The sequence below is a fragment of the Bombus terrestris genome, chromosome 13 (genome assembly GCF_910591885.1).
Source record: "Bombus terrestris chromosome 13, iyBomTerr1.2, whole genome shotgun sequence".
NCBI classification, from domain to species: Eukaryota; Metazoa; Arthropoda; class Insecta; order Hymenoptera; family Apidae; genus Bombus; species Bombus terrestris.
Window position 1 is genome coordinate 11694133 of NC_063281.1, and position 25062 is coordinate 11719194.

Sequence of the window (25062 nt, forward strand, 5' to 3'; positions counted from 1 at the left end):
TCTCTTTCCTCTCTGCCCCACCTTTCTCTTCTCGCGATCCATGAAGCGTAGCTAGAGCCTCTCTTTCTTCTTCTTCTTCCCCCGTTACTCTCTATCTTCCTTTCGTGTTCGCGGTTTCCGTTGCTCTCGTAGAGGCCTCACCAAGCGTATTGCTCGACTCAAGGCATGTGGTCGACAGTTTACTTCGTGATTTCGAACCGGTCGATTCATAGACGATTCCGAACGCTTCTCCGTGAACAAGGTGAAATAACAAAAGAATAGTTCGATCATTATGGGGGTACGCGTCAGGAGTATCAATGACAGTCTCAGGCTCACGTCCTCGACAAAAGGTAATTTATTTGAAATAATAAGGATTCGCGTTTTTCTACCTATGAGTTATATTGTACGTGTCCTGTATATTTTTCCACATTTACATACCTCACAAGCTTCGTAAATCGTAGTATTATTAGGAATCGATAGAAATCGATAGGAATTGGTAGGAAATAATAGGAACTTGGACAGTGTTCATGGGCAGTGCTCGTTACGTGTATCAGTATATTAGGGAAAGAAGGAACAAGTGCATACGATAGAGCGAAGAATATATAAATAATTAGACTGTGAATATTCATGCACCTTTCGCAGGTATAGAAATCTATATAATACACAGTGATGTGTAAAAGTTTTCAAGTAAATGGATCTTTCACTTTATATCCTGGCAGGAATACGTATTTTCAAGAAATTTAATTAACGTTATATTGCTATATAACAGGCGTTCGTTTGTTATTATTTTCCATCTATTATTTCTGTCTATTATTTTCTTCTACTTGTCGCGGCTTTATGCCCGAAACCAGTTAAAATTCTTCTAGATCCCTTCTGGAACAAAAACTGAACAATTTGAAATACAAGGTATATATATGTGTGTGTGTGTATATACAAATATACAAAATATTCAAAGTACTCGTTACAATGCTTAGGAGATGAAATAAATTTTTGTTTAGACTCGTCTTTCTTATTTATGTTAAGAAAAATGTGAATTTTCGCATAAATATCTAATGTAATTATAACACGACACGGTGCCAATTATATGACACGTTCAAAATGGAAAATTCGAGTCAACTGCTCGGTTTTCTTCCGTACTTTCTAAAAAGTTACTCTAAACCCTACGCGAATTCATACACGAAGCTCAACAGGTGGCACGTCGCTTCTCTTTCGTTCGCATTCTTCCACGTAAGGCAAGGGACCGTGCAAAGGGCAAAATGTAGTTAAGCGTATGCGTGTAAAAAATTGTTCCGGTTTTTCTAGTCGGATACCTCGTTCCTCTCACAGTTGCAAAGCAAAAACTAGTTAAACCACGAGATCGAACTGTATCGGTATCGATGCTTTCTCTGGGTACGAGCGTAGCTATTTGCTTTAAATCAACGTCGATGTACACCGATTCGCACTAATATTCCGCTGTTTCGTGGAATTTGAGGATTATTCGAGCATCTCTCGGAAGCTAAACCGATCGACTTGGCTTCCTCTTAATTTCCTAAATTTAATTTAATAATGATTCAATCGCCTATGTATAAGCGATATTCGATTAAAATTCGATGGTCAAGAAACAAATATGCAGTCCATAAGTTTATTACATCGCAACAGGATAATTGCGAGAAATAATATGAACGAGGAATAACAGTAAATTCCAATGTAAAAAGCAAATGTAAAAAAAAAAACAGCTTTCGCAAGATATATGTTACCACCAATTAAAAAATATTTGTTTCAATAAAGATACAATTTGTTAACTGTCATGAACGAAAGTATATGATGTAATATCATTGCGAATTATCGTAAATCAACGTCCAGCTCCATTCTCTAAAATAATCAATCTCTTACGAGAGAATATTTCGATTAGATCTATATAGGTTGACATAATGAAAAGAAATGTTAATCAGGTTAGTAGCAGAAAAGCATACAAATATTTGCTTGTAACAAACTCATGGATGTACTACACGTACGTGTATGAGCATTAAAGATCGTGGTATTGGAGGAAGACTTGGTGCTGGTACGTACAGGTGCCGATAAAATCTCAGACTTTGTTAACTTGTCGTGATCGCACAAATTTAATACCAGTTATGCGATCAAGCTATTCGTTTCGATGAAAATTATTATCACGATCGTTGTAGTACTTAATGATAATGCGCAATAAGCGAAAGCATTTCTGCGAAATGCGCGAGGTAAATATAAATATACCAATTACTTTCTTCTTTCAAGAGTAGGCTCGTAAAATCAAACGAAGACGTAAACCATTCCGTTTATTAATGACACGTAACTTTTTACGTATTTGCTTATCTAGAACGTTGATACGAATGCGTTTGACATATACGCCTCTTGTATTTAATCGCGGGGCGTTGAACACCATTTCCATTGGGAAAATACGTCACATATTACGATCGTAATCTCTTTAATTTAATTTATTATACGTCACGAAGTTCATCGTAAAATAATCTGAATATCGATTGATTCTCTTCGGTACACGTGCTTTAATTTCACGCAGTCAGGCCGTTAAGTTCGGAGGGAAGAAATTTACGCGATAGGAAGAAAATTATGCGATAGGGATAACAACGACAAAGAGGTCTTTTCATGCCGTTTTTCACTTTTTCTCAATACGATCACGGACAAATAACATATTTATCATAAACGAGTTGTCGCTACGAAACTATAAGAAGTAAATTTCTTTCGTAATTTTGCTGCCTGGCAAGTTTACATATCTGTGCGAACGATTGCTTCACCAATCATACGTGCTTTCTTATTACGCAGTTTTATCGCAAAATAAGCTTCAAATTTAATTTATACATTTCAGAATTCTTCGACGTAATACCATTTTTCCTTTATTAACGTATCAGCGAACCGAGCTAATGAAAATGCACTCGAATCTTTTCTAATGTTTTTTACAATTCTATCCGAAATATAGATCGAATGTGATCGAATGCGTTTCAAATTTCATTTGCCCATCGGCATTTTTACATGATTTTCAAATGATACATGTTCATTATTCTATAAGAAAATAACAAGTATTGCTTTGGCCATTAGTTTCTCATTAGATCGTTATTCTATTTGATTTTATATGTTTCATATTTCTCACTAATTTGTTATCATGTTTCTTCTTATATGTTTTACTCATGCTATTGTTATAGGATCAAATACTTCTAAGCGGTAGCGAACACGCGATAATGATATCTTTCGAATAGTTTTAACATGAGATTCCCGTGTGGAAGTTGTCTGGCTGGGTTTCAATGGGCAGCCCCGACCCTTCCATTTCCTGCAGTCGTCGAATGTGATCAGGGTGGCGTACGTGCCCGAAAAGACGTCATCCGCAAGTTCTTCCCAGGAACGGAAGGCGCGCGATGACGTCAATCGCGTCGAATCGTTAAATCTCTTATCCTCGTTTCCTATGTCCAAATGCGCATCTATCGCGTGAAAATCAAATACACCGACAACGCTTGTTCATACGCGTGTGTTGCAACGATCGAACCTCGCGGTACTGTTGTTCGGTCGTTGACCGGAAATTTATGTAACTCGAGCAATTATCACCAGGTAGGCACGAAATGGTCTGTAAACTTTTTCAGCAATTCCTTTCCAGGTAGAAGATTCTTTTAATTCTCTCAGGTTCCATTAATTCCCATGGATACGTACGGAGTTCGTCTTCCGTTCGTTAAAAGGAATATAATACTTGATATCTATCTGAGAATAAATTCTTATAACTCCAGAAGATTGCTTTATACCAAAAAGAAGATAGCGTATATATATCAATAGCTTCCCGTTGCAGAATATAATTACAGACGGATAACGCAACCATCTCGAATACCATCAGCTAATGAATTATTCGACATAACGTTCAGGAACTTATTTCGTGTTTCAGGAGAAGTGTCGTGGTCAACGACAGAGGAGCCTTTTACTCCCGAGGAAGAGGACGCGATAGTAACGCTAGTGGTAATCGTGATCGGTATCATAGTAGCTATAGTGGTACTGTTTTCAATGGGAATTTTCATCGATTGCAAACACCAGTACGTACAAGTATCGAATATCGTTTCTTCTTTAACATTACTTTAGCACGAGGTAGTGTTACTCGAGAAGACATGACGTAAAACAAATTAATAAAATAAACAACGAACAACTTAGGAATAAAGTAATATACGCATACTATTGAATTATTACGAAGTTGTTATTGTACAAGGATTATAAAATCAAGAATATTCGTATCGGTCGGACAAATTTCCTACCTTTTCGACGAGTACAAGTTATATCGTCGTAGAAATCGAGGTGGCAGCGGATGAGCCGTGTAACGCGTATTTCACTGTTTATCGCGTCACTAACAACGAGAAAAGTGGTCTATTTTCAAATGTAGATCGTTTAAGAATTGTTTATTACCGAATTTGCGAATTACATGACAGATTGCATATACAACGACGAGCAAAATTATCGGCGCAAAACCAAATTTCAGATCTGAATCGGAACTTGCAGTTTCTTATGCACGTGATCTTTATGATAATCATTTTAAACGATAAACAATCTTGCAGGATCATTAAGCAGCTGCGTAATAAAACTATATAAAAAGTATACATATACAGGGAATTAGTTTTGGCGAAAAGTTTCAATTAACTTAAAATTGATATAGTAATGTGTTTATAATAAATAGTCTAGGAACGATATAAGAACCATCGTAGAGATTCTAATTAAACAAAAATTTCCTACTTCGTTACAGAGAATTATTCCGGATGAAGGCTCATAACTGTTTTAGGAAGTAAAATCGACGTTATAACTGTTTTCAACACCTGTTTTCTATACTTTGCAAAAAATCGAATAAAACGTGCTCTGTTTCAGCAATTCAGGCGGAAGTTGACAAAATAAGCTGGCTCGTGCTAATATTTTTTCCATCGTTATATATACGTACACCTTGACCCAAATATTTTACTTACTCGAATAACCCTACGTCGTCTTATTACTGAGCTACGCGGATATTTATGTAAATTCATATTTCTACGAACGTAGGAATAGCGAATTAGAAAAAAGTGAAACTCAGGTGGAAGATTACTTTTTCTATTGAATATTATAGGAAGCTTTATACTTGCAGACACTTCACATATTCTTCTATATCCTGGGCATATTTGCATTTTCAAATTTTCCCACGAATGTGCAAGAATTCGCTCTATCTATCGGCGAAATAAAGCAACGACCGATTATTTCATTTCGTTGCAGGAAGAAGAACGTTTTAAAGAAAAAGAAACTGAAATTGAAGATGCCACCGTTATCTCGAACGAGGAAGAGCCAAAAGGAGGACGCGAAATCCTTAGCAGCGGATATGTGCCCAAGCGGTGCCAGTGACGCTGATTTAAGAACGCGCGATGCCATAGTCTGACACCTTTTGCGGTACGTCCATCTCCAACGCGAATGAGAGCCACTGGTAATCTTCATGGAACTTTGTCGTCAGATCGGGAGCAAGCATCGGGATAATGATAGGTTAGAATTTTCAAAAATGGACGAAAAGAAATTTCGCGATACACCAGGACGACGTCGGTGTTCGCGTTGACTAAATGTGGGTGGAGCTGGCTTATCGTGCTTGGAGTGAGACGCGAGAAAATCTTGCAAACGGTGCATAGCAATCGAAGAAGTTCATTGATCATTCGACGTCATCCGCATAACTGTGATTTACATATTTCTATTTATCTTTCGATCGCATCGATCTCTTATCGTGGCTGCTCAGCAAAGTTTTTCCTCACGAGCAGGAAGCGTAAGAAAAAATTTCTTGAAGAACTTTTAAGCTGATGATACATTGTACGTACAATCTCAGTGATTGCTCGAATCACTAAATACTATTCGTTCGATCGTCTAATCTTGGAATCGTAAAATAATAAAAAATACGAATTCGAATCTGTACGAAGGTACGTGCAGTGGCTCACGAAAGTATTCGACAACTAACAAACATCTTTTACGAATATAATATCACGTGCGTTATATGAAACATTTTGAAATTTCATTGGCGTCGTAATGATATTCTGCTATCATGATTATATCGATGAAGTTTGAAATAAATCTGAAAGTATATATAAAAATTACAAGATATTTTGTACAAGCATGTGTTTTACAGAGTTCACAGAGATTGACGTAAATTTTAAACAGACGAATGTCCATTATAACGATAAGCCTAAATATTTATATCGCCTTTCTTTTAACGCCTATTATACGTTTAAGATTATGCATTAAGACCATTTATGTCGTATATTAATTTTTAAACAACCATATGTTTGCAGTAAATATCTTGACAGTTGATATGATCCAGTTTGATATAATCATGACAATTGTGATTCATTACACTGATAATAAAGTTTCAAAATCATTAATATAATACACACGATATGATCATGAAAGTTGTCTTTCTAGGATAAGCGTTCAAACAATTTTGCAAATCACTATGAACACATTTTACCGCGAATCGAATCAAACGGAGTTGAATAAAATTGTATCGAATACGAATGTTTATATTTGTACACTATCGTCAAGCGCTCTCCTAAGGTCTAGTCATTCATTCGGCCTTGTAACGACACAGTAATTTTGTCAATGCTTCGTAAATCTATCAGCGATTAAGAAATTCGCCAGAAATATCGACGTTAATCACGAATACATTCCCTTATCAACTAATTGTACGATACCTGTTTACACCAGCGTACTCAACGAAAATTGTATATTACTTTTAGACCAGTTATCTATTTATACGCATATTACGTGTACATACAAAAGGATAAATGTATATAAATCTATTGTCAAAAATAAAAGATTTTATTATCTTGCATTTGTGTGGTTTGGTCAGGCACATATACAATGATACAAGGACACAGTGGAAATCTTGTGATGTAAAACTTCCTTGTCTTCGTAAAAGTCTTACGTAGAGATAAACTTTTATCAAAACGCATTCTTATCGAATTACACCAACGTTTAATAAAAAGACATTGCCTGCTTATCATGCAATCTGAATGAACATGTATAACGATTTGTTATTTCGAGTCAACGATAGCATATATATATATATATATATATATATATATATGATATATATATATATATATATATATATATCATCTGGATCCGTATCTATCAAAATATAAAAATATTGGTTGATAATAAAACCGTATTATGCGAATCACAGTCTAATTGGAAATGCGATTGGCATCGTCTTGTTTGTTTTCTTCAGGTTCGTGCGTTATTGCTTATATTTCTAAAACCAAATCAATCTTGACCTATTAAATCAACTTTGCTTTTCCACCCTGGAATGCGTCACCACATACGGCCAAGGACCATTGCCAAAAGAGCCATTCGAACGTAGACACCATTTTCAGCCTGCCGGAAGTACGCGGCACGTGGGTCCGTGTCAAATTCTGTACTGATTTCGTTCACTCGTGGCAAGGGATGCATCACTACCATCTTCCTCTTCGCGCGAGACATCAATTGCGGAGTTATTACGAAATGACCGCAAACCTGTAAAAAATACGAGCATTTAGATACACGAACGTGATACGACGTTTCGTTTCGTTCCAAAATAATGCTTTTAAAGCCCCGTACAGATTAATTCAGTAAGTAACTTATTTATTGCTACCTGAATTATTCCTCTAAATCTCTTTACTTTTATCTTCGTTAATCGAATGTCTTGCATTTTTATTATGTTTATGATTAGATACTAGAATCGTAAATTTGAAAAACTCGAACTTAATTAAGTTTGCTAATCCAAACGATACTTCGAGATTTCCAATGATCTGGCGAAATACACAAATCTCAAGGCTAAAGAAGTATCGCTTTGTGCAAGAAACTTAATCTTATGAACGCTCTATTATCTTTCTCTTCTTTAAGTAACAACTAATAAGTTTATCTTGATAATAAGGCCTTGATCGAGGTCGCATTTAATAATCGAACTGTCTTGCAAGATTAATGATAGATACAAAACAGGGATCGCTGTAACAATTGGAAGATTAGCAGATTAGCGTGGTATTACGGTTTACATGTTTCAATCGTGGATATTTTATGTATGCTCGTTTCTGATCAACTATTTTACCTGTCTTTTATATAATTCCTACACAGAAACTAGTCTAAGCTAAGTAGCTCTCGGTTTCGAGTTAGTGCGGGCGTCTCTAATTTATTGTATCTAACCAAACCATGTAAAAGGCAGCTAATGTCAGGATTAAAAATTTTTCCTCGGCAACTCGCATATCCCTACAGGTCCTTTCGAATAGTAGGGGATATGTGGAGAAACTAAGCTTTCGCGGAAACAAGGCAACAGGTGTGAATGTAGGACACCTGAATGCAACCTTCTAATACTGAATCCTACGCTGATTTCGCACGTTGGACTTTTCAAGGTGAATAAAACTTCATCTAGCAACCTTTTTGGTTAAAACTTTCATTACGTGATTACTTACTTTATTATACTCTTCTTGTGTGGCGAAACGTTCTCTCTGAATGCGTGTCATGTAAAGGACATCCGTGTCTGGAAGAGCATCCTCGAGGGTGCTGAATTGTTCCTGCGTTATTCCGCGTTCGTACACGTACTTCACCACGTGGTCAGGCATACCAAGGCCAGGAGGGCACACGTAACGAAGTTCAACATTGTACAAAGTCAACAATCTGTAACACGAAACAGGTGTTCGAAGGTTGTCGCTGATTACAACGTAAATCGAATGACTTAATAATAGATTCGTAAAATTCACACGCGACGTCTCACCTTGACAGTGAATGGACAGTTCTACCATGTTTCAAATCGCCCACCATAGTGATCGTTAAGCCATTCACAGTACCGATCTCGTCTCTTATCGTAAAAATATCGAGTAACGCTTGAGTTGGATGTTCCCCAACACCGTCGCCGGCGTTCAGTAAAGGTTTTCTGCAGTGTTGTGCGGCTCTCTGAATACGAAGCATTTATATTAATAAGCGCATTTATTTCCAGATAACTTAAACTGAACGAGACTGAAATAATTTAAGTTCGAATAGAATACGTGGAAAATAGGAGATTAACTTACTGAAACGGCGCCAGGTTCAGGATGTCGAAGAACCACTACGTCCGCATAGCCTGCCATCACCGCTACCGAATCTGTAATAAATCATCGTGTCAAACTCATCGTACAACGAACTCCAACCTTCGCTCTCTATCACACGTGATCGCAAACCTTCCAAACTTTCTCCTTTCTTTACCGACGACGTCGAACCATCCATATAAATCACTCGACCTCCGAGTCGTTCCATCGCGGACGCGAAACTGCAAGATGTTCTCGTACTGACTTCGTAGAAGATGGACGCCATCACCTTTCCCTGTGCAGAACCGATAATTAACATAAAGTTATCGTCAAAGAGATGGGACGAATTAGGCTCGATGCAAGGTGCAAGATGCTTGATGCAGACGAGCGTGTTTCGTCGCACGTCCGTTCCATACACGTTTCAGTAATCCTTCGTGTTATGTAGGGAGATACTTTATCATTCTTTGAATTACATGTGGGAGAATTGATATCTATTAGCGGTTAGGTATACATGATTGATACATCTGGCTAAGAACGTTGTTTTGTCGTCGTATGAACATTGCTCCCTGTACAGTAAGAGTTCTGTCACGTGTATCGCGATACGCATAGAATGAATACCAAATGCTCGTTATCGTCTATTAGAGTGTTAGTATCCATACAGGATGGTACATCACTAGACTACGAATTTTTATGCACTTATGCGAGATTCGAAAGCGTAAACATGCACAGAATGCATATGATATGTAAAAATATACAAGATACCGAAAGTATAGTATACGAAGAACATTTAGCGACTGAAATAAATTTTTGTTTATATTCTATTTCTTTAATTATCGGATAAAAAGTACGAAGTCGCATAAACATCCGCACAATCGGCTCATCACGGTATCGCGTGGAACCATTCAGCATTGAGAATGTTACGTACGATTCGATAAGATCTATTAGGATTGCTAAGAAGTTGCTCAGATAGCGTATGAAAATATCTCTTTTCTTCTCTTATATTATTGATTTTCCTGCTCTCCTTTTTCTATAGCAACTCTTTTATCTAGAAACCAAAGAGATAAAGCTTCGGCCTCGTTCGCTTGTGTATCACATTTAAGAAGATATTATCTAAAAAATCACTCGTCTGCATAGGATCTTAGTTTCGAAATTACGCGTGCGTTCTTACCCGTAGAATATGATCCAAATGTCGTTCTTTTCTAACAGCGCCGCGAAGAATTTCCGCATAATTGAAAATGTCTTTCAGCAATTCTTTGTTGAAGATGTCCACGGTCAAGATATTATGTCCAATTATATTGTGGCTAGTGTGAGTCGAGGAAATCGTCGACATAGAAGTCAATACAAGATTCGGATTACTGTCGCTCTTGTATTTCGTCGCGTTGCTGATAGGAAGCGGCGAGATGGTGCGTTGTTGAACCGTTTGAAGCTTCGCGTGCTCGCGGGAATCTACGTCCAGGGCAAAGTGAACGTTCGACACCTTGTGCGATATCGGTTGCAACAGATGCCCGTATGATTCTGAAACGAATAAACTAAAAATGAATAAATCGTTTGAAATTTTATTACGCAACAAAGTAATCTATACCTTTCGTCGCTCGGAAGATAGCATTTATAATAATATGCCTATTCTTAGCCATTAAAGCAAAGAATAATCCTTCGCTCGCTTCAACATATCTTAGAAAAAGAAAGTAACTCTAGGTAGGACGTGTTAATTAAGCAGAGTAAAGCATTCTTTCCAAAAACGTTATTTCAGGTGACGCATAATACTTTCATCGAAGCAGATTTCCATACCATTTTGTTCTTCTTCCGACATGTCCGTTATCATCCGTTCGTTGTATCTTTCGTAATTGGGCGACAACAGCCAGTCCAATGCCGAATTAGGTCGACTGTGAGATATTACATCAATGACCGGAGCACTCATAATCGTTTGCGCTTTCATCTTCGTTTGCATCTCTCTGATATCTTGGCCAAAGCCAGGATTCACCAGAACTTGGCCTTCGACGTAGGCAACTTCTCCACGAAGCACTACGCGATGAACCGATCCACGAACTTTCATCCCTGCGAAAGGTGTCCACTTTGATTTGCTGAAAGGCATCGCTTCCGGTATCACCCATTCATCGTCAAGATCGACTTCGATGTAGGTATTCGGCTGATCCGGCAGATTGAAGATCCTCTTTGGATTTTTATACAGTTTGTCTACTATATCCTGAAAAGAATTTTTCTTACGCTCGTTATCGATCGACAAAGATTATAACGAATTTGCTCCAACAAGATACGAATACCTTTTATGTCGTAATAATGGAACATTAAAAAAGAATGTGTTTATACGATATTGCGTGCCTCGATAGAGATCTCGAGTTATTATCGTAAAGCTTTTAAGATAGATTTCGATTACCTCTATTGTTAATTTTCCTTCGTGAACTGCAGTGAGGAGAAGCGGAAGCATCGTCTCGAGTCCAGGAAAACCTGGTGGCGGTTTTGCACTCGATTTCTCTTGCACGGTATGCGGCGCTTGAATATCGAAAACGCGCGTTTAACAAAACTACTTCTTCGAACAGAACCTCTCCAAAATATCGCACATCTAATATATACAAGTAATCTCCACGTAATTTAACGCGTTTTTCCAATGACTAATCGACTTTGTAATCCGACACTTATAAGAATTATCAGTCTTTAAATCAAAAGACTTTTACAACGAAGCTATTACGACTTTTTCGTTTACAGATTCAGTGAAAGCCATTTATGCGTTGAGAAATTCTCTCGATGAAACGGATGACTTAAATTTGCGTTACAAATTTCATTTTTTTTTTTTTTTTTTTAATAGAATAGTAGAATAATGTTAGAGAAGACGTTAATAAAATAAAACAAACCATGATCTGTTGCGAAACAATCGATTATATCCAAATTATCCCAAAGAGCTTGTTGATCTTCTTTGGTGGCCAACAATGGCCTCACCTGACCTCGACCAACTCCTATGCGCCCAAGATCTTCCTCGCATAGGAACAAGTGATGAGGAGACACTTCGCAAGTGACAGGCATTCCCTGATAAAAGTATGTATGTGGAAAATGTAATTAAGAAATGTATAAAAATTGTCTCGATAATCATCGCAGTAATAGCTTACACCCTCGGATCGTTTGATGTTTGTATAGTTACAAAATTGTCCTCTATCTTGAAATTCGCATATTTTTTACTGATTTCTATCTCTTTCTGACAGATCTCGTGATCTCATGATAATGGCAGTCGTGACGTATTATTTTTAGAGATAATGAATAAGTTCGTAAAAATAGCTTACTTTTTCCTTAGCAGCGCGTATTATTTGAATCTCTTCCTTCCGAGCTACATGACACACGTGAATCGGCCTGTTATTCAAACCAGCCAATAAAAGGACCGCGGCCGTTGTTTGGCCCTCGGCATGAACGCAAAGAGGATATTTCTTTGGCCAACTTTGGAAATGCTGAAATCAACGAAACTATGGATAACCAAAGAATCATATCCACGAATCGTACAAAATCTCTGCGCGTATAATTTTTCATACGAATCCGATCCACGAGACCTACCTTAAGCCACGACGTGAGATCGGCCAATGGATGAGACGTGAACGTCTCGTTAAGATACATTTTAAGTCCAGCCGCTAATGGAGCTAATTCGCCTATTATGTCGTAATTATCGTACGAGGCACCAACGTAAATCGAATAGTCGCATCTCGCGTTCAAAACTGCACGCTGCAAAAAGAATACACGCGTTCCATTCGTATGAAATTTATGAGATTTCTAGAGGAAGTACATCGCTCTGATTAATATCTAAAACGATATATCTGCAACTATGGGGCACCTTTTGGACAATTTCCTATTTCTCCGTTTTTTTTTTTTTTTTTTTTTTTTCTATCGGTAGGAAATTAAGGAAATATCGTAGGTATAACAAAATACCCTCGGTGACGCAGAAATTCGTAGAAGACTTAGTTGAAAATATTCCTTCAAGATTTAAGAAGAATCAAACACGTACGTCCAAGTACTTGGCTGTAGCTAGGTCAAAGAACAGAATTTCAATAAAAATATAAGATAAGTTTCGCGATAACATTCTCCTCTAATCTGTTTCCTTATAGCATATTTATTCTTACAACCTCGTCAGTGCTTCGATATCTGATAAATCCACTTTTGACATAATATTGCATATATATAAAATTTCCAGGAGACTGAAGGAAAAGAAACGAGGATTTAGATTTCTTTTAAATGGTCAGAGCGGTGTATTCCATTGTCACGGAAAGGAAGCCGATATTATTTTCTTACTTCTTTTGCCATGGCAAAGGATTGATGATCGATCACAGCGGGATTTGTGTTAGGCATCGCCAAGATCATCGTGATACCACCGGCAAGAGCAGCGGCGGTACAAGAAGCGAAATCTTCTTTGTAAACAGCGCCAGGGTCGCGTGTGTGTACGTGAATGTCGATTAAACCAGGAAGTTTAATCATCGTACGCGATGACATGCAATCTGTATGAGTTTTCATACGAGGCGCACGTCTACCGAGCATTCTCATAGCCTACGCAATAGAAGAAGCAACGTTCATTGTTACGTCAGTTGTCGATCACTGTATCGATTATATCGTCGTACAAGCATTCATAAATATTCTGAAATAATCGTGAATTTCTAATAATCCGATTACGGATATTTATGCAAATTCATATTTTTACAAATATAATTAACTCTGAAATGGACTAGAATAGAGTATCTTTTTTGTTTGTTTATTGCTTTTCATGATTCCAGAGAAACACGGCATATCATAGTGCGATGAATAACCCATTTTAAGTAAAACTTTATAAGATTCAGATAAGTAATAATGAAAAGATATTCGTAGAAATGATCGATAATTGTTATTTAAATAGTTTTGCGAGTCACGCGTATTTCGATTTCTATTGTTTGTTTAATTCATATAGAATAACACCGTGACAGAAATATCGTTGCACATATACGATATATAAACGTGCACGTATCTGTTTGAATCAAACATCAAGGATATTTTTCAAGTTTCGTTAATCCATGAGATTTATCTGATATCACGACTACGGCTATTTGGCGATAAGACACAGAATGTGTTAAAAATGAGATCTAAGAGATTTAAGAACTTCGGTAACACCGAACGAGTGGACTGAAGCTAACATAGGGGGCCTAAAACCAATGTTTTTATAATCCGCTTTTATTATTTACCAGCATTTGATATGGTTAACTTGATATGGAACAAACCTCCTTAAATTCTATTTCCACGTTTGTAGATATTTGTAAAAATATATTTGCATAAATATATCATAAATTCCTTGCTTAAAAGAGAATCGAAAGTCGTGATTTTTATACAAAAATCTTATTTAGTCAGCGATATATTCGCCATTTCGCCTTGCGACTCTCCGCAAATGAATTAGATAGTTTTTTACGTTATCGCCTGAAAGCGTTTGTCCTTTTATTAAACAACTTCGATCTATGCATCAAATCCAGTTACAAGGGAAGAATATTGAAAATTTGTACTTACCTCGACGAGTAATTTCGCGCATTTAACGTCTGTAATTAAAGGAACGGAATAGTCGACGGCGAGTCTCCTGGTCCTGTAACCATGTGTCATGAAATTGGAAACACGACGCACTCCGCCGTTTCTCATTGGCAGATTAATGACGAGATCGAATTGTTTCTTCGAAAGGAAATCAGCCAAGTGTCGAAGTTCACTGGGGCTGGAATCTTCATCGACGGTGATATTCTCGAAAGTCCATTGAACGGGTTCCACCTATTTTTTAAAACATTTATTCGTTCCTTTATTCAGCCGGATATTGTTTTCTTGCAAACTTCCCCTCCCCCCCCCCCCCCAATAAATTCTTCTTATCGCATTCTTCAGATAGATATTTTAACGTATCTATGCGACGATAAACTTAAAATACATAGCACGAGCTACACCGAATTTTTGAAACGATATCGAATTGTGATAAACGAATATTATATCAGAGTTAGAAATTTTTTACATACATCAGCGAGAATTTAAGCACATATACCAATCTGAAAAATACATGGTAATCTACTGTTTAAAATTGACCAACGTGTTCTATACGATATATGAGAATTCATTCGCAATTATTCCGACCGGCACTTTATCCTGCATTAAGATTAGATATATCAATCTTCCTCTTAGTATATCTTTATCTATGACACTCATCGGATTATATATAATAAGAGGTTTTTATTAAAATATCTTGTATTTTGGAATAATACGAGTCATTCGACTGATTTTTCATATACAACTACGCTTCATAGCGATTAGGACATGTGTAAGTTACGTTTACTGAAAAACTCTAGAAAACTTTTGCCGCGTTTCATTGCAATATAAATTTATCCTGCTTTTACGCATACGTATGTTACATATGTTGTAATAAATATCGACACAGGAGAAATTTTGCTTGATTTTGGTTATTCCATGTAATTAGAAAATAAATGTAGCGAAAAATATCGACCAACATTTAACTCGTTCGGTTAAACCGTACTATCTTAGCATTTTTCTCGATATACATGTTGAAGTATTTCAGAATTCCCCTATCTTTTACAGATTGTTACGAGACGATGGCTAAATATTTGAAATTTTAGTGTAAAAAAAGGAACAACGATCGGAAGAGAAGACGGTATATGAAGGTTCGTTTTTCTTTGGGTTCGAAGATGATGATCGTTTTGAAATTGCGAGAAAACACGAACGATCTAAGATCACGATATGTTTGTTTCGACTTGTTAACACCCTTGGTCTTTGAAATATTGAAAAATCATTCTCCAATCATAGCGCGCGTATGATATAAGAAAGTCGTGACATTGTTGGTAGGAAACCCGTTCGTGCTTAGCTTACTTGTCGATAGCCGATAGCGAGCGATTAAACCTATTCTGTTGTCTGTTGATAACGATAGCTAAGTATTTATCGGCAGTGGCACCCCACGATTGGATTATTGTCTCATCGACGAGTGAATACGTGTTCTTTGCGGGTTTATATGCGTCATGATCGCGGACGTTGATTCTCCGTTAAAGTGTCAGAATCAACGAATAACGTTTTGTCGTCGGACAAGGTGACGGAAGGAAGTTTCTAGTTACAATAAACGATCGTTTTCCGAGTGTAATTTCCGTGAGAATTAAAAATGGGGAATTCTAATCAGAAGCTAAGACGGAAGTTACGGGGGAAAGGAAACAGGAAGCGTGGCAGCAGCGACAACGTTCAAAGTAGCGAGAACTCGACTACAAAAAGCGAGGAATACAACGATCCGGAACTGATCATTTTGAGGAAATCTATCGAAAGGAATCCCGAGATGTTCGTATTGAACAATCTCATGATGTGCGTCCAATTCTTTCGAAATTACGAAAAGTAAGATATCGTTTTAAGGCTCGCGTACTAATTGTGTTACGCTACCGTTCTCAAGTATCTGGACATCGGCCGCAATTCGCAACGTTATCCAGCTGTTGCTCTCTTATTTGTACTAATCGACGTTAATTATCGTTTCTATCGATGTCCGCCGCCTGTATACGATTGACTTGAGGCAAAGTGGACACAAGTGGAAATGAAGGAGCTCGTTACGGAACCGGAAGTTAAGCTTACCGAGACGCGTGCGTGCAGTGTATGAAACGTGGATGTGTGTTGTTTCACATATTTTTGCTATTTTATGAATCGTAGCAAAATGGAACAGAAATGGCTTCACACTGGTCGCCGCATTGAAGCGTACAGCAAGCGATATTTCTTCGCGTGTCTCGCACGACACATCGCAAACAGAAAGCTTTAGATTCACGGCACGATAGGAATATTATTTTAAGAAATGATCTATCTTTTCACTTATTACCGAACGAAAATCGATCGATCGGTTGAACAACCAATTAAATAACTCGCTGATACAGTTAAATATAATACTTCTGTGATATAATTAAAGCTATTTTTATAAGAATTACATAACACGGAGAATATTTTATTTAAAAAAAAGATGGAAACGTTCGCACACCTGGAAAAGTGTTCTTGTTATGATCCCTTCAATTACACCGAAGGGTTTTATTTAAGAGAAAGCGTTTTTTATATATTATTACGATTATCGTTTATGTGTACGTTTTGCACGACGTAAATAGCAAAGCCGGAAGGCAAGAGCAAATAAAGATACGTAAAAGATATATTTTACATATTCGCAATAATGCAGAAAGTGTACAGATACTCGTGAACAGTAGCGTGTACGTTGGAAAAATATTCTTCCGAATAATCGAAGAAATAAACGAGTCTTTAGTCGTCGATCGGTGCCACGATTACGACAAACTCGATAACTTTAACCGGTGATAATACGATTTTATCAGTGGTTAAGCAGAAAATAAAATCTTATACATAGTGATGTTTTTCAGAGAAATCAAGCACGTGAAGGAAATTATGGCATCGTCGCGCGAGATGCAAATGAACAAACATTTGCCTCCTGAAAAGCACGTGCTGCTTCCAGACATTCTTCAGGAGCACATCGCGCATCACCTCGGTTTCACTTCTATGCAACAATACTTTATTGGACCAACCATCGAACCTTTGCAGCCGGTTCGAATTTACATGGTTCACAATAACATTGACATCGTGGAAGAAAACTATCCGCCGTCGCACTATAGTAACGTGAACAATGCAACTGTATATAACATATTGTTGAAACCAACGAAACAACAAGGTAGGTGACGATACGTGGCGTAGTCTGGTTATAAAGTAAAATACTCGAGGGGTAAGCAAATTGCGTTTACATTGTCGCAGGTTCTGTGCGACTGCAGGTTCTCCGCAACTTTGCATCGTCGAGGAAAGCAACGAGAGAAGACGACGTGGACCTAACATCGATAGCAGAGGACGACGACGAACTATACAGCATCTACAGTCCAAAATCTCGATCAAATTTATCTGTCCACTCGATCAGTTCTAGCAAATCTAAATCAGAGATGGTTAAGAACTCTAATTTCAAGCATTCGAGATCTTTGCCCAATCTGTGTGACGAGGAAGTCGGGAATGGAAGCTTTTTACATTCCAATCGTAGTAGGAAAATCGTAGAGGAGCCTGATTACGACAATGGGTCCTCCGATGCGGAAGAAAGAAAACGTCCGAACAAAAGACCACAGACGAAGGAGGAATTACTGAACCGAGGGAGTCGTCGATGGGAAAAACAAGAGCCGCGACAAAAGATCCAAGGACCTAACAGTCAAGATCCCACGAGCAGCAACAGTTCTGGATATCGATCCGACAATTACGCATATAGCAGCGATAGCAGTTGCAATCCGAGTCGGAACTCCCAATTCTCTCAGAGCTCTAGCTACGACGAGCTGGACGAATGTTGGATAACGAACGGAGAGTTTCCGCGTCGTTGTTTCAAGAAAATCACGTATACGTCCGATGGGAATCTCTACGATCCGAAAGCAGAAAGGTTGCAAAAGCTGGATCATAAACAACGAAGAATTAAAATGGTCTTGAGCCGATACAACTATAATTTGTTTTATATAAGCAGCACCGAGTTTATGAATCACTTTATGAAGGTGTTTATACATTGGTTGGGAGAGTCGTTGAATTTTGATAAGGAATCCGTGAAGAATACCAAACAAGGAGGGTGCGTACTCTATTGTGACAAAATCATGATCGCCGAAACGTTGAAGTACAGTAAAGTGGAACAATACGAGATCATCCCTGCGATTTGGTTGGAGTGGCCTAACTGCGCCGAAGAATGGCTGGTGAGGACACGACATACCTGGCCAAATAACAACGACGTGGATAAGGTTAAAGACTTTGGATGCTACGTCGTTCCGGAAGGCTTCGTGTCGGAGGGTGGAAATATCAATCTCCTCGAGGATCTGCAATGGCAGCTCACGTTCCCTGCAGCCGAAAGATACCTTGAAACCTGCATGACACAGGCCCAAATACAAGTGTATTTGATCGCTCTGATGCTTCACAAGACTTTCCTCAGACCTATTTTTGATACTATGTTCGGTCTAACCACTGCTCATATCAGGCACAAATTATTTTGGATGATCGAAGAGTACGCGAACCCATCGAAATGGCCAGATAGTAGATTGGGAGAGTGTTTGTTAATGTTTCTGAATTCTCTGTATAGTAACATTAGTCAATGCGAACCTAGGCTTAACGATTACTTCATCAAAAGTAGGAATCTCTTTCAAACGATACCCTCTAACCATTTGCTGCACACGCAGAAACAATTGAAACGCATCACAGAGAATCCGATAATGTACGTTTTTCATGCAATGGAAAACATTCGATACAGTGACGATTTCTTCCCGAGATTGGACTATGAGATGTTACTGAAGATATTGACGGCTGACACGTTGACGTTGGTTAATCCGAAACTGACTCAACACGTTCCGGTTCCGATATATCAAACGTACGAGAATCCTACCGAGCAGAATGAAAGATACGATGTAAGAGGCTTTTGGGACATGGCGAGGGAACAAGGACACAACGCATCCATCAGGTTGATCACCAATAAGTCGTTAATTGTCCCTCGCAAGGCCACAGACTCTATCATCGAAATCGCTGTAAGATCTATTTTCTGATAAGCTGTTTCTATCGACGCTTTTATCTAAAACACTCGCCATCGAATGACATATTTTATTTCGAGGACGTACGTTCTCGTTGTACCGTGTTCGAGAGTCGTACATATGTATATCACGAAATACCTTTTTTCTCAAAATTGTTATTGATCAACCTCAACGACTTTATTTCTCTGAAAAGATTTGACCAACAACGTAATTAATATTTTTCGCTGTATATTCGATAAGGAACAATACTATTCAGTTATTTGTGTTCCGCAATACTTAATCTTATCTGCCAATGATATAGGATGATCTCTGGATTATAGAAAAACTACTACTCTATTTGTCTCTATTTTTTTACAGACACGTTGCGCTGACTTGGAGGGACCGAGGTTGTGCATTCTTTTAGGCTTCTTCATACGGCATTTCATCCAAATTGCCGAACGATGTGATCAGTACCAAGCATATCGACAGAAAAAGGTGTACCTTGATCACGCGGACAGGCTATCCATATTACTTTTCGAGCGTCAAAGATATACGGAAGATGCGCTAGCTTATCGCGACAAGATCAAAGTTATCAGGAAGAAAGTAGCTGTTTCCGAGCCAGGAAATCAACCTCCAGATACTCCGGAGAGAAATCCAAAGAACGCCATATACGTCGGATCGTTAAACAATCGTTTCATGCAAGAATCAAATTCGTCGAATCAAGTTCGACGGAAAACCATCGAGCCAATTCCTAGGCCGAGCCTGAAATTGCCACAAAAGCAAGTTAATGTTCAAGATGTTAAAGTAATCGTTCACGAAAGGCATTACGAAGAGCCGAACGAATTAAATTTAGAAGTTACGAATGATAAGGTGGCCGCTCAAAGTTCAATAAGCGAAAATCATGTGTCAAAATTGGAAACCAATGAACGTAAACCAAACAAACCGCCTCTTCGTCTTCAAAAACTTTCAGGAAGTGAATCCACGTACATTTAGAAGCGAACATGCACGACTAATTCCTTCGTTACCTAATAAATTCCTCAACCTTTTGCAAGTAATCTGTAATTTATTGTTATTTAATGTTATTTATACTTACAGATAATTGGACGCGATTCTTAATTGCTTATCTAGAAAAATTAATCGCATAAGTAGAACTCCATTTATCTGGACTAATTGGAGGACGGAAAGTTTACTTAGGGTATCCCAGGTTTCTTTGAACCAAATGGTATTAGTGTATTGTATAAGTACAACTATAACAAATAAACGAACCTCTCGGTTGTTAAACTGATCAGCTACACTTTTTTCTCAATTTCTCAGTTTCATTACATAAGTACACACGATTAACGTTCAATTCTCAAGAAACAGTTCACTTATTTTCATAAGTTTGTTCGTAGCAACATAATTGCACAAACAGTAGTAGATTCTAAAGTGAATTTTATCATTGGGATTTGCAATATCATCGCTTATGATTTTATATGATGTATTTTTATTTCTATTCACAGAGTAAGGTAGCTACGTTTTCTGATAAAGAACCTGGGACACACTTTGTAATTAGAGTTCACCAATTTTCCCCACTGCCTATTCGTCTTATTTGTTACATTATGATTGATCACGTCCAGATTAATGGATTCAATTGGCGACTTGTTTAACACTTACGCTGTTATTTTTTATGCATGTGTTGCGTCCATCGATCGTCTCGGTAATATTACTAACGCAACTATGTAGTTTTAGTCTTCGTCAGATATTGCAATATCGTGCAATGATACTACGTAGTCATTTATATATTTCTGACCGTGATTCATTCAAACAATCTAGAAGTTACATGTAATAGAATTTTTATATTTGCAGAATTTTAGTAACGGCGGAAGTGTTAATCAAATATTAATTAAAATTCCTTTCTAATAAAGAGATTTCTAATATAGCAAGACAAACGTGATAAAATGACATTTAATAATGCTAAAATATAGCTGTTCCACTTTTGTAATTATAATTTTTTGTCATTAGGAATGACTGTCTTTTAACCTTCGAATAGTATCGTTTGATTATAGATTATTGTAATGTTTTGTATAAGTTTTGTATAAGATTAGTAGCAAATTTAAATGAACTTACAAATTTCTAAGTTAAGTAATCTAACTCTTCGAATTCTTACAGTTCTCAACGATTTAACGATATCAGATAAGAGATAATTAATAATGTAGATCAATGTGGAATGATGTAGATCATATCTATCGCTTCCTTTTGTATATTTCTCAGTTATCTCGTCGACACGCAACAGTTGCGTTAAAGCCATTAGAATTAAACGATTAAAGCGACGCAACGTATGCATTAATTCTAACGAAAGTATCGAACTATTAGCGGTTAGTATTATATTAAGTTTTAGGAAATTCTTTTAAGTCAACCTTAACACACGTTCGTATGAATTGTAACTGTAAATATTTAAATATATATTTTAAGTTTCTAACAGAGAATACTCATTACCTCTACTCCGTGCTCTGTGTAGAAATCTGCGGTCCCCATGCTGGCGTATAATTTATAACCCATCTTGTGAAGACTACGAACAGAGGGTAACAGTTCCATTTTGTGCTGTAATCAAGAACCATGCTGGGACATTGCACCAATCGTTGATAATCATCAAATCTCTACGTGGCAGAATGAAATACCTTGAAACTTCCAATCGAGAGCAGGATGCCTTTCTGTGGTATATGAAAACCGGTACTCATCATTCCCTTCAAGTAAGCCTCGTACCGATTGTCTCCGAAACAGGCGACTTCCCCTGTGGATACCATCTCAACTCCTAACATTACGTCGGCACCTATACAATCGTAAAGCGTTATTCTTCAGGTTCATATTTTAAGAAAGAATATTTTAACGTGCCACAGGATCCAATAAGGCTTTTTCACTTGGTTTGTTGCATATAGAAAATACAAACCATTTATTGAAAAAATAATTTTTTAAAAAAGGATTTCAGAAAGTAAAAGATGGCTATAAATCGATATAGACACAGAATATCTAGGCAAAAGCTAGTAAACGATATTCAATTGGAAACAGCGAAGAATAAACGCAAAATATTCCGTGTATAGTCTTGCAGAAACGATATACCGTGGCAAGATACTTTGTTCGTAGCGTGGCATAAACGACATCGTGTCGCAAGATACGCGCTTACCAGCAAGACGCGAGAAAGAAAATTGTGGCACTTTTACACCGACTTTGCCACATCCAGCAAGTACGTCCACTGGATCCACAGGCTCGCCGACGATCAGTCGCGTGGCCATAGCTACGAAATTATGATCCAGTGTTTTCGACACGAACGGGAAAGATCTTGATACTCTAACGTTGCACTCGATGACTTTCAGCTCGTTGTCCTGTCGACAAAATTTATTTTTCTTCCTCAACATTTCAATATTACTTCGAGGAATCGACTATAAATACCGCCGAATGAATATCGCCGCGTCATTCTGATTTGGAAACTTCTTTCCAAAAAATTTACCTTTGCGATCAATTGCATGTTAAAGGGACCAGTGACGCCAAGAGACGCGGCAATGGCCTTGGACATCATTTTAATCTTCGTCAAGGTCTCTGCGTTGATATCCTGAGGTGGTGTGACCAAAGTAGCGTCACCCGAATGAACACCAGCGTTCTCCACGTGTTCTGATACCGCCATGCAAAGAATAATTCCATCGTACGCAACTGCATCGACGTCTATCTCCTTCGCTTCGAGAATAAACTTTGATATAACCACTGGATGCTCCTTGTTCACTTCGCTGGCGCTTTTCAAATACGACTCGAGGTCGTTATGCGAATGGGCCACGTTCATAGCTGCACCGCTCAATACGTAAGAAGGGCGCACTAAACACGGATAGCCGACTTCTTCGCAAAATTCGATCGCGGACTTCAAGTTGGTCAGCTCCTTCCACCTGAGCGATCATTATATTTACATTAGATTAATACTTTGATATACGACTACGTGCGAGTAATATTAGAAATGCGATAATTAGACCGCGGACTTTTACGCAGATAATTATATTTTAAAAAACATGGTTTCAAAAAATGTAGGACCTAAAATAGAGATTTGGTTTATTGATTAAATATTATAACATGCTTTGTTTACTCTATGCATATTTCTAAACTAAACGCATTCTGTGTATTTTTGTATAATTTTCGTAAAAAAAAATAATTCGTCATAAGTTGCATTAATAATGATTTACCTGGGTTGCGAAATTCCAATGCCATCCAACATACGAGAAAATTTGAAACGATTTTCAGCTCCATCGACAGATTCCGGTGAAGTGCCAAGAATTCTAGCTTGTTGTCTGTGAAGATCCATAGCGATATTGTTGGGCAATTGGCCGCCCATCGATAAAATTATTCCTTCTGGACATTCGTGATCGTAAATATCCATCACAACTTCGAACGATATTTCTTCGAAGTACAATCGATCGCTCATGTCGTAGTCGGTACTAACTGTTTCCGGATTGTAGTTCACCATGATCGTCTTTCTTCCCAAGTTTCGTAATTCGCGCAAACAACTAACGGCACACCAGTCGAATTCTACGGAACTACCGATTCTGTAAACTCCAGATCCTAAGGAAAATGTTATTCACGATTATTCATTAAAAACATACCCAATTCCCCAATTGTTTTTGACATTCGAACTGCTTTGTTAATAGATAAATTCTACTTCCCAAAAAAGTCATTTTTAATAAAACAAGGAAAAAATCAAGTAAAAAAATAATTCTAGATAATTTAATAGCATTAAAAGTTTGTTATGTTCTTTCTATTTATTTGTAAGAAATTAGCGTTATATCAGTAATTTAATAAGAGCCAATCCTACGTTAACGCAACATTTCCTTATGATCATGAAAAGGAATTTTAGTCTGTCTTTTTGCATGTGCATTTTTTGATTAAGTTTCTTCATTACTTGCCTATAACCATGGTGTATCCGCCAGGAAATTCTACATCGTGCGTAGTGCCATTATATGTCAAATAAAGGTAATTCGTCGTCGCTGGCCATTCCGCTGCAACTGTGTCTATCTGTTTGACCATTGGTCGTATATTACTCTCCTGTCTTTGTATTCTAACTGCTAATTCCGAACTCTTAACCGCAGCCGCTATCTGTTTATCGGAAAATCCAATTTGCTTCGCTCGTAGTAAAACCTCGTGCGATAACTTTGTATGATCTGTACTCTCCAATACTAAATAATAATCGATAATATTTTTCATCTTGTGTAAAAACCACCTGTCTATTTTTGTAAGTTCGTACAATCGATCGATCGTATATCCAGCCTTTATGGACGCTGCAAGGACGAACATTCTTTTATCAGTTGGCTTTTCCAATTCTTCGTCGTTGGGACTTTTCACGTACGGGTCGAAACCATTGATGTTCTCGTCAACCATCCTCAACGCTTTCTGAAAAGCTTCTTCGAATTTGCGACCGATCGCCATCACTTCTCCCACGCTTTTCATGGAGCTACCAATCTAAAATCATTTTAAGTTTGTCGTTTTACAATTTTTATGCTATGGTTGGGCTC

General features: G+C 37.7%; 3 protein-coding genes across 4 annotated transcripts in view; 2 read left to right on the forward strand and 1 right to left on the reverse strand.

Annotated features, from left to right (window-relative positions):
- Positions 1-6805, forward strand: LOC100643860. The gene is made up of 3 exons (XM_003400134.4): positions 1-329; positions 3878-4022; positions 5215-6805. The coding sequence occupies exons 1-3, from the start codon at positions 272-274 to the stop codon at positions 5372-5374; spliced, it is 363 nt and encodes a 120-aa protein (XP_003400182.1). The 5' UTR covers positions 1-271; the 3' UTR covers positions 5375-6805.
- Positions 6772-25062, reverse strand: part of LOC100643742 (CAD protein) — a 22881-nt gene continuing 4590 nt past the window's right edge. The window contains exons 8-26 of one of the 2 annotated variants that reach the window (XM_003400133.4): positions 24457-25009; positions 23740-24115; positions 23022-23448; positions 22698-22896; positions 22195-22346; positions 22013-22117; positions 14529-14777; positions 13296-13547; positions 12567-12731; positions 12302-12463; positions 11879-12050; positions 11404-11519; positions 10800-11214; positions 10180-10526; positions 9165-9306; positions 9018-9088; positions 8723-8901; positions 8421-8625; positions 6772-7488 (exon numbers count right to left, since the gene is read on the reverse strand). In XM_003400133.4, coding sequence (XP_003400181.1) covers positions 7288-7488; positions 8421-8625; positions 8723-8901; positions 9018-9088; positions 9165-9306; positions 10180-10526; positions 10800-11214; positions 11404-11519; positions 11879-12050; positions 12302-12463; positions 12567-12731; positions 13296-13547; positions 14529-14777; positions 22013-22117; positions 22195-22346; positions 22698-22896; positions 23022-23448; positions 23740-24115; positions 24457-25009 — 4488 coding nt within the window. In that variant the 3' untranslated portion in view covers positions 6772-7287. Of the gene's footprint in view, positions 7489-8420; positions 8626-8722; positions 8902-9017; positions 9089-9164; positions 9307-10179; positions 10527-10593; positions 10683-10799; positions 11215-11403; positions 11520-11878; positions 12051-12301; positions 12464-12566; positions 12732-13295; positions 13548-14528; positions 14778-22012; positions 22118-22194; positions 22347-22697; positions 22897-23021; positions 23449-23739; positions 24116-24456; positions 25010-25062 lie in introns of those variants that run through there. The other variant, XR_007226122.1, reaches the window with a different exon arrangement.
- LOC105666401 lies at positions 15910-20822 on the forward strand. Its single transcript, XM_020866325.2, has 4 exons — positions 15910-16382; positions 17393-17697; positions 17778-19555; positions 19916-20822. Exons 1-4 carry the CDS (start codon positions 16159-16161, stop codon positions 20528-20530), a joined length of 2922 nt encoding a protein of 973 aa, XP_020721984.2. The 5' UTR covers positions 15910-16158; the 3' UTR covers positions 20531-20822.

Excerpts from the sequence above, each read along its gene's own strand:
- LOC100643860 (XM_003400134.4), top strand. The coding sequence starts at position 272 with ATGGGGGTACGCGTCAGGAGTATCAATGACAGTCTCAGGCTCACGTCC. Across the intron at positions 330-3,877 it reads GCTCACGTCCTCGACAAAAG|GAGAAGTGTCGTGGTCAACG; the intron begins GTAATTTATTTG and ends TTCGTGTTTCAG. Across the intron at positions 4,023-5,214 it reads TTCATCGATTGCAAACACCA|GAAGAAGAACGTTTTAAAGA; the intron begins GTACGTACAAGT and ends ATTTCGTTGCAG.
- LOC105666401 (XM_020866325.2), top strand. The coding sequence starts at position 16,159 with ATGGGGAATTCTAATCAGAAGCTAAGACGGAAGTTACGGGGGAAAGGA. Across the intron at positions 16,383-17,392 it reads TTCTTTCGAAATTACGAAAA|AGAAATCAAGCACGTGAAGG; the intron begins GTAAGATATCGT and ends GATGTTTTTCAG. Across the intron at positions 19,556-19,915 it reads ACTCTATCATCGAAATCGCT|ACACGTTGCGCTGACTTGGA; the intron begins GTAAGATCTATT and ends ATTTTTTTACAG.